General features: G+C 44.3%; 1 protein-coding gene and 1 non-coding gene across 2 annotated transcripts in view; one reads left to right on the plus strand and one right to left on the minus strand.

Moving 5' to 3' along the window:
* Window positions 1-2,472, plus strand: part of Actr10 (actin related protein 10) — a 31,786-nt gene extending 29,314 nt beyond the window's left edge. The window contains exons 12-13 of the mRNA XM_021642642.2: window positions 255-456; window positions 2,064-2,472. Coding sequence (XP_021498317.1) covers window positions 255-456; window positions 2,064-2,245 — 384 coding nt within the window. The 3' untranslated portion in view covers window positions 2,246-2,472. The remainder of the gene's footprint in view (window positions 1-254; window positions 457-2,063) is intronic.
* A 5,404-nt stretch (window positions 2,473-7,876) lies between these two features.
* Window positions 7,877-7,949, minus strand: Trnak-cuu (transfer RNA lysine (anticodon CUU)). Its single transcript has one exon. It is a non-coding gene; the product is annotated as a tRNA-Lys (tRNA).
* Between the last annotated feature and the right edge of the window lie 1,777 nt (window positions 7,950-9,726).

The following is a 9,726-nucleotide window of genomic DNA, read 5'->3' on the forward strand; positions in this document are numbered from 1 at the left end:
TTCTAGGCCAGCCAGTGTTATAGAGACCCTGTCTAAAACAGAAACCACTAAATCTAAAACTCTTGTTCTAAAATACTCAGGGTTTCGTGTACATGTGTGGCAGCGTTTCCATGGCACTCTGCTTGCTGTATGAAAGAACCATTACAGTCTTACACACACAGAGGCCGCTGCTCTCCACAGTATCCATGTCTGTGTACTGAGTCTAGGCAGACAGTATTCATCCGATTAAAATAATTTTTCTTCTTTTTCAACAGTGCCCAATAGATACCAGGAAGCAACTGGCAGAGAATTTGGTAGTCATAGGTGGCACATCTATGTTGCCAGGATTTCTCCACAGATTGCTTGCAGAAATACGGTATTTGGTAGAAAAACCAAAATACAAAAAGACACTTGGCACTAAGAACTTTCGAATTCATACTCCGCCTGCAAAGGCTAATTGTGTGGCCTGGTTGGGAGGTAAGCACGGAGCCTGAGTGGTATTACTAATGACCTTGTCAGAGTAGATGATCCACTGTTCAAAACTCCCCACCTCATCAGCATAGCTGGTAGCTGGCTCATGTGCCTGACTATACATCTCAACAACCCCCCTGGGAAGTGATGCTTCATGTTGGGAGAGCTTAGCCGCTTATGATGAAAATAACATTTCCACTGAGAAATAAGCCCCAAAGTCCAATCATTTAGAAGGCTGAGGCGGAAGGGTCAAGAGTCTGGGGCAAACCTGGGCAGCATAGTGAATTCCAAGCCAGTCTGAGCTACAAAGTGAGACCTGCCTCAAATGAACAAATAATTGTCATTAAAGTTACAATGTCATTAAAGTGACTTTTTTTCTAAATTATATGAATTTGTAGAATTATATGCCTGTTTCTGCTTTCCTTTACACTGTGATTTTTTTTAAGTAAATTTCATCCTTAGGGATGGGTTTGGTAGCACAGGCCTTTAATCACAACACTTTGGAAGCAGAGGCAGGCAGATCTCTTACGAGTTTGAAGACAACCTAGTGAGCTCCAGGCCAGCCAAGACTACATAGTAAGAGCCTGTCTCACATAATAAGTGAACTATTTATTTAAAGTCATCCCTCGGAATGAAAGTGTCAACTTTATTCTGGTGCTAGCTGCTGTTGCGTAAAACACCTGTTTAATGGTGGAGATGGTTCCTCAACTGACCTTTGCTTTGCCGTGGAGCTCACCCAGTGCTCTCGGGATAAGCACAGTCTAATGAATAGCTTCGAGAAGAACAGGAACAGAAGTGTACACTCCTGCATTGTGCGTTTTAGGAGAGAGCCGGGGGCAGAGTCACATAGAGGGAACAAATGCTAGGATTTTAAATGATTAGAATTTGGTCAATCTTGATTTTCTTCATCGAGAATTAGATTTTATAAAGGTTGCCTTGTGCAGCTTTGTAAGACTTTTTTCAGTATAAAAATTTTTAAACTTTTAAATGATGTCTATTGGGTTTTGCAATGTTAGTTTATTTAATGATATATAACAAAGTTATGACAAAAAAAAAAAAAAAACACCAAACTTGTCTTTCCTAAAGTTGAAAATTTTTCTACCTCATGTTATTTCACTTTCTTCTAGATTTTGTAATATATTCACTGTAATCTGCAAAGGGTCATTTAGGTTTCAGCGTAGGAATTATGGCTGACCCGTCCATTATTCAGAATCCCATTGAACTGTAATTGAGAGATTGATCTACATTGCTGAATTTACCATTCCCCTCTTTTCTTAAAATGGATGTATGTGGGGACTGGAGAGATGGTTCAGAGATAAAGAACACTGGCTGTTCTTCCAAAGGTCCAATTCCCGGCAACCACATGGTGACTCATAACCATGAGATCTGGTGCCCTCTTCTGGTGTGCACGCACACACGCAGGCAGAATACTGTATAAATTTTTTTAAATTAACTTTTTTTTATATTAATTAAAGTTTATTTACTTTGTATCCCAGCTGTAGCTCCTCCCTTATCCCCCCAATCCCAACAAATCTTTTTTTAAAAACTGGATTTACACAGCTTACAGCTCTCTGATATATCATCTTAGCTATAAAAGTATTTTCACTACACAGGAGCTGTTTTTGGAGCATTGCAAGATATCCTTGGGAGCCGTTCCATTTCAAAGGAATATTATAATCAGACGGGCCGCATACCTGACTGGTGTTCTCTCAACAACCCGCCTTTGGAAATGATGTTTGATGTTGGGAAAACGCAGCCACCGCTGATGAAAAGAGCATTTTCCACTGAAAAATAAATGTTTGAATAAATTAAGCCTTGCTTAAGTTCAAATAATCAATTAGAAGTGAATTGTACAAAGTATGTGGGATGCTTTATATAGATGACTTCTGTAACAAAAGCATTTCTGTATTTTCTCTTTGCATTAGTATTTGTTTGACTTTATCTCTTGTGTAGTATGGCAAAATAGTGGATGCTTGTGAAATATGTTGTATTTATATCAATAAAGTATAGCTAAGCTGTTCAGTTTTGGGAGTTTATTATTATAAAGTCCAGTTTCCTCCACAGTTTACATACCTGTCTTGAGCATTAGAAACTGTTAATTTTCCCTTTTTTTTTTTTTTTGGTGTTTTGAGACAGGGTTTCTTGCTGTAGTCTTGGCTGTCCTGGACTCATTTTGTAGACCAGGCTGACTTCAAACTCACTGAGATCCCCCTACCTCTGCCTCCCAGAGGGCTGGGATTACAAGATTACAGAATTACAGGATGGGATTACACTGTGCCCACCTTAATTTTACTATTTTTAGTGATGGATCCAGTCCATTAGTACTAGCCATTGCCAGTCATTTCAGTGTTTTTTTTAAGCTTTTTTTTTTTTTTTTTTTTTTTTTTGTGTGTGTGTGTGTGTGTGCAGGGCTGTGGGTGATGCAGATATGGAGGCCAGAGGCATCAAGTCATACTGCGAGTCACCTGATGTGGGTGCTGGGAACCAAACTCCTCTGGAAGAGCATGCGCTCTTCGCCAAGCCATCTCTCCACTGCATGTGGCTCCTAACCACCTACAGTGAGATCTGGTGCCCCTTTCCTATGTGCAGGCATGCAGGCAGAATGCTGTATAAATAATAATAAATCTCTTAAAAATGTGCACTTTGGGGCTTTATGTTAAAAAACATGTAACCTCTACATTTCTACGAAATGCAATTCATCCTTTATAATTGTTTTTAAGATTTATTTATTATACAGTATTCTGCCTGCTTGTGTGCCTCCAGGACAGCAGAGGGCACCAGATCTCACTATAGATGGTTGTGAGCCACCATGTGGTTGCTAGGAATTGAACTCAGGAGCTTTGGCAGCGCAGACAGTGTTCTTAACTTCTGAGTCATCCCTCCAGCCCTCTTTATAATTTCTTAATTAACATAATGATATTAATCTTTGTTTTTGTGCTGTATGCTTTAGCAGGAGGGTTTTTTTTCAACTGTTTGACTCAGCTGGGCATGGTGGTGCACACCTGTGATCCCACTGCTCAGCAAGGCAGAGGAAGGTGGATCTCTGAGTTCTAGGCCAGCCTGATTAACAAAGTGAGTCCAGGACAGCCAAAGCTACACAGAGAAACCCTGGCTCCCTCCCCCCTCCCCCAAAATCAACTAATGGACTCATTTGTTGTTTAGCTTTTATTGGTTTTCCTCATTTGCTTTAATGAACTTCCTCCTGAAGTCAGGTGCTGTGTGTGTCCAGATAAGAGTTGGAATGAATACAGGCTCTGTTGTGTATACTTTAACGCCACTCATAGTTTAATCACTTTGCTTTTCTGAGTCTTTCCAAGTCTTGCTATATTCTCTACATATAAAGAAATTAACACTCGAAGGAGATGGTTTCCTGGCAATAAGAGTAGGAAAAGAAGAACCTGGTAGCCAGACAGTGGTTAAACAATTTTTTAATCCCAGCGCTTGGGAGGCAGAGGCAGGTGAGTCTGAGTTCTAGCCTAGCCTGGTCTACAGAGTGAGTTTCAGGACAGCCAGGGCTACACAGAAAAGCCCTGTTGTCCTGAATATTCAAAAAAAGAACTTGGTATGGTGCTGTACTCCTGGTTTGTTTTGTTTGGAGGCATGCCTTGGGACTCACTGTGTAGACCAGGCTGTCCTCGAACTCTGAGCATTCTGCCTGCCTCTGCCTCCCTGAATGCTAGAATTAAAGGTGTGGGCCACCTTACACGGCTTCTTGGTGTTACACTCTTAAGATTTTTTTTTTTTTTTTGAGAGCAGAGTGCAAAGAAATCAGAAATAAAAGATTAAGAGTGAGGACGTAGAGCAAAGCAAGTTTAGATGTAAGATAATTGGGAATTATTTGTTCTGTTTGTGTCGGTGAGAGTTTGGAAATGAGGTATGCCAGATTTTTTGTTTGTTTGAGACAGGGTTTCTCTGTATCCTTGTCTGTCCTGGACTCACTTTGCAGACCAGGCTGGCCTCAGACTCAGAGGTCTGCCTGCCTCTGCTTCCCAGAGTGGTGGGATGACAGGCGTGCCCAGCAGTATGCCAATTTTTAATAAAATATGAGTCCATGAAGGGAGAATTGGGGGCGGGGAGAGATCACTAACCTGGACAGCCCAGTGAAAAAGCCAGCTCTCCTGTGATTTGGCCAGCATCCCAATTTTCTCAGGGTCCTCAAAGATGTCACTGCCCCTCCCCCAGTCAGTAGGAAGCAGTCTAAACACAACACCGTCAGTCCCACCTCACCACCTTTTCCTACGACCTCGTTTTTAATTAAAAAATATTAACATGCTAGCAGTTCTGCTTGTGTGCCTTCAGGGACCTAGCAATTGCTTTGTCATGACCTGTCGCTGGGTAAGACGTGTGTGTGGCCCAATAAAAGGACCACCTGCCACCCCATCTCTCTCTCTGTTCTCAGCAGTCTCTCTCCCCCCTTACCCTCCCCTTTGTCCCCCTCCCCGTTCCCGTCTTCATGCTCTGCTCCTATCTGCCTGTGTACCTGACTCAATTGCTGCCTCTCCCTTTTCCCAGGTCCTCCTCTCCCTTCCCCCAATAAAACTCCTTATACCACATCTGTTCCATGGTCTAATTTCTTGGGGCACATTTTGGCATGGGTATGCTGTGGTATCACCCCCACTTGCTGCATTTTAGTTTATAACAGTACCAAGGTTGCAGGCCTGCATAACTAGTGTTACCACAAAGAACAGGACAACTGCCAGAGAAACAAGTTTTCAAGACAGATCATGAGTTTAAGTTTCAGTTGGGCATAGGGCCATGAGTTTGAGGCCAGCCTGAACCACGCAGTGAGTTTGAAACCGTCTAACTAGATATCCAACTGGCTATTCAGGTTTGACATTCAGAGCTCTAATTCAGACACCTGGGAGAATGGGGCATAAGGACTGTCACATGCCAAGCTGAGCTATACAGAAAAAAAAAACTATCTCAAAAAATAATTTCATGCCATGCATCATGCCGTCTGTCTTTTTATCACAGCCGCTCAGAGGCAGAGACAGGAGGGTCTCTCTGAGTTGAGGGCCTGAGCTACATACTGAGGTCTAGGCCAGCAGGGTAACAGTGAGACCCTGTCTCAAAAACAAACAAACGTATTTAAGAAAAAGGTCAATATAGAGTGAGGAATCCTAAGCAAAAAGCTAGTATTTAAATCTTAAACCCACCAAGGGAGTGCAGACTGAAAGGCCAGGTAGCTGGGCTGTTGCTGTTTCTTTTAAAACTCTGGTCAGAAATAGTGCCTAAGTTTATGATGTGTGCTGACCACAGCAGCCCCCGGCAAGGCTGTGTGAAAAGAGTTGCCCCTGCACGCTGAGCATCTGCATCCTAGATAAGTACAGTTCACCAGGAGGCCCTGTGTCACAGAGTTCACAGAGTCGGGGTGTGCAAACGGCAAGAGCAAAGAGCACTCATCCACCCAGCCCTCCCAAGTTAGAGAAGACGAGAACTCAAGTGGGGTGACCAGTCACCAGAAAGTCATTAGATGCAGAGACCCACAGCCAAGCCTTAGGTGGGGCTGGGGAATCTCACTGAGGAGTGTGAGGAAGGGTTGTAGGAGCCAGAGGGTTCCAGGGCCCACAGAATCAACTAAGCAGGGCTCACAGGCTCACCAGGACTGAAGCAGCAATCATGAGCCTGCATGGGTCTGACCTCAGTCCTCTGAACACGTGTTATAGTTTTGTAGCTTATTTTGTGTAGGACCCCTGACAGTGGGAATGGGAGGTGTCTCTGACTCTTTTGTCTGCTCTTGGGACCCTTTTCCTCCTACTGGGTTGCCTGGCCAGCCTTAAAATGAGGGCTTGTGCCTAGTCTTATTATAACTTGTTATGCTGTGTTCAGCTGATATCCCTCATAGGCCTGCTCTTCTGTTTGTTTTTGTTTTGTTTTGAGACAGGGTTTCTCTGTGTAGCCCTGGTTGTTCTGGAACTCACTCTGTAGACCAAGCTGGTCTCGAACTCCCAGAGATCTGCCAGCCTCAGCCTCAGCCTCCGAAGTGCTGCCATCGCCATCACCGGGCTCTTTTCTAAAGGAGTGTGGGGAGAGGGGAGGTGGGAGGAGCTGGGCGGAGTGCAGGGAGATTAACTAAGGTCAGAAAGTGATGTATGAGAGAATTTAGGGGGTGGGTATCAGGAGAGCATTGATGTAGTAGAAGTCAAGGGAGGAGAGCCAAGATGAAGTCATCAACTTTGTCATATACTTCTGATAGACCAATGGATTAGGCGTCGCAATTAACTATTAGGTTTGGAAAAGTGGAGATGATGGCCGTTTGGTTGACAGATAGGGAGCATGACAAGGACGAGAAAGCCTGGGAAAGAATGGGCTGGGAAACGGAAAAAATAGAGCCAGCACCAGGAAAGTGGGAGGAGATCCAAGCACCACAGCATTAAAGGAACTGATGAGTGCTTTTCGCTGGGTATCTAGGCCCAGGCTGCCTTCCAACTCGCAGCAGGCGATCTCTCCGCCTCCTTCACCACACCCCAAGCCAGGGTGCACTGCTGAAGAGACCAGAGAACCCGGGCGAGTCGTCTCACGCTCGGCCACTCTGGAGACAAGCACAGGCGCTTCTCTGCCGGCCTGGTGTACAAGTTCTGGGAGTTGTAACGTAGACTGTCTCAGCGAGAAGACAGGGGCGGGGAGGGGAGATGTTTTCTGTCTGCTTTGAGATAAACAGCAGAATCTTCGCACACTCAAGGAGACACCCCTAAAGCCATCCGATCGGTCCAGCGAGAGAGCCCGCAGGCGGCCAGCAGGAGAGGGAGGCCGGGGCCGCCGGAAGGAGCCGGGCCTCCAGGGCTGGGCGCCCCTTTCCCGGAAGCAGAGCTGCCCCGGGACAGGGAGGGGTACTTGGGCTTCTTCCGCCACGCACCGGAGCGGCGTGCTGGTTCCCCGGCGTCCCGGAGGGTCCACGTCCCCAGCGGCGCCGCGCGGTGCGCGTGCACAGCCGGCCGAGGGGCGGCCAGCCTGGGGGAGCGCCCTCCTGCACCCCGGAGAAGCCCTGCTTTGGCTGCAGCAAGGCGGAAGTGGGTGGGGTAGCGTCTGCAAAGAAGGAAGTTAGTTGTTTCCCGCGCCCACGTCTGTTTTGGCAATCAGATCTCTCGTGTTTTGGGAAAGGATCCAAAATCAGGGCCCACAGCTTTATTAAGAGAAGAAAAAAAATAGCTGCCCGACACCGGCAACAATGAAAAACTAAACAGAAAAGGCAAATTTAAAAGTGTAATTTTCTGCTCCTGTTTTAAACCCAAACCAAGGGCGTGGGCCTGGCTTTGGCGTGCGCAAGCGCAGTTTGCGAACGGTGTAGCCTGCAGAGATGAATAGTGAATGTATTTTAATTACCTCAGCTTAGGGATCCACCTTAGTTAAGTGTGTTCTGTTAGTACTGGCCAGTGTTTGAGAATAAATCTAAGTAGAAAACTCAAAATGACAGCAAAAGAAGCAGCGCCCAACGTGGGGCTCGAACCCACGACCCTGGGATTAAGAGTCCCATGCTCTACCGACTGAGCTAGCCGGGCTGCTGAGAATTAGGGCTGATTTTTGGACTTTTGAGAAGTGTTTACTTTTTTTTTTAAGTCTTCATGATTTTCTATTTCTGGAAAGAAAATACATCCAATAAACTGATAAAATAAAAGGAAAGAATTATATTTTCTGAACTTAAAGGTAAGAATGTGAACTATCATATAGAAAAAAAAATAAAGGAAAAAAGCCACAAACAACAAACAACAAACCAAAGCAAAGGAGAAGGAAGACAGAGTTGCTAAATTCTAAGAATAAACGAGAACAAGTTCCTGAACTCATTTGACAAGCCAAGAAGATGGAATAGTCGCCCATGGACGCATGTATTTTCTGAGCTACAAGTGAATTTACCCAGGTAAGGAATTTTGCACATTTCTGTGCTGAGCGTGTCTGTTTGGGGATGGTTATTAATCTTATTGTTCTGAATTGCAAGTTAAAGCCTAACTAACAAAAACAAAACCGGGAAAGCCTATATTAAAGAATACCCAAATAGTTTGTATTTTTTTTAATTATCATAAACTCGAGACTAACAAAAAAAATCCTTATTGCTTGATCGACAAAACACATAACGATAAGGACAACTTTCCCGAGTTAATTAAAAAAAAAAAAAAAAAAAAAAAAAAGCTGTGCCTTAAAAGGTTTGGATTCTTTCAAAGTGTTTTTTACGGACGAGAATTTTGTCTGCATTGACGTCTGCTCACCAGGAGAGGGCATCAGAACGCGAGAATCTACAGTTTCTGACAGTGTCTGAGCTGCCCTGTCAGAGTGGGTTTAACTGCTGAGCCTTCTGTTTAATCCTCGCATCCGGGTGTGGTGGCGCATGCCATTAAAAACTAGCACTCAAGGAGGATCTTTGTTCTAAGACAGAGTTCAGTGTAGCTAAGACTACATTGAAAAACTCAAAGTAACCCTAGGGCCTAAGTATTTTAAAGTGTTAAGTTTCAAATGTCATAAATACTAACCTTTTCCCCCTCCACAATTCTAACTAGTTTGTTAGTTATTATTTTATAAGTTGGCAGACTAGAACCAAGGAGGTACATTTTATTTTTTGCTAATTAAAAATATTTATAGGTGGGGTGAGGTGGCTCAGGCCTGTATTCTAACACTCAGGAGGCAGAGGCAGGAGGATTGCTAGATCTTTTCTCAAAACAAACGAACCAAAAGAATACAAAGATTGTAAATGCTGAGGTTGGAGAGATGGCTCAGGGGTTAGGAGCAAAGAAACCACTTGCAACTCCAGCTCCAGGAGATCCAAAGCCCTCTCTGGTCTCTGCAGGCATCTGCACTCATGTGCACAACCTCTCCCATCATACATGTAATTAAAAATAATAAAAACACTTAAAAGACTCCAATGCCAGGGAAACTTAAATACGAAGCAACCTTCGTCCCACACTGGAAGAGACAGAAAGGACAACTGAATGCAATGCGTACGTTGGATCGTCTTCTCTTTTCTAGAGACATTACTGAGGCTTACAGTGATGGACCAGGGCTGCAATTCCAGCTTTTGGTAGGTGGGGGGAGAAAGATCAGGAGCCCAAGGTTATTTTTGACCTGCCTAAGATACTTGAGACTGTGTCAACAAAACAACCAAAATAAACCTGCCTGAGAGTGCAGTTGTGTGTGTTAAACGTGTTTTTGTTGATGGTGTTGGGTGTTGTTTTAGTCACAGAGGCTCATATTCCAAGCTGGCCTTGAACTGGAGATTTTCCTGTCCTAGCCTTCTGAGTACCGGGATTACAGACCTGCATCACCACACTGGAAAATGTTTTCTGACTA

This window comes from Meriones unguiculatus, chromosome 7 (genome assembly GCF_030254825.1).
Source record: "Meriones unguiculatus strain TT.TT164.6M chromosome 7, Bangor_MerUng_6.1, whole genome shotgun sequence".
Lineage (NCBI taxonomy): Eukaryota > Metazoa > Chordata > Mammalia > Rodentia > Muridae > Meriones > Meriones unguiculatus.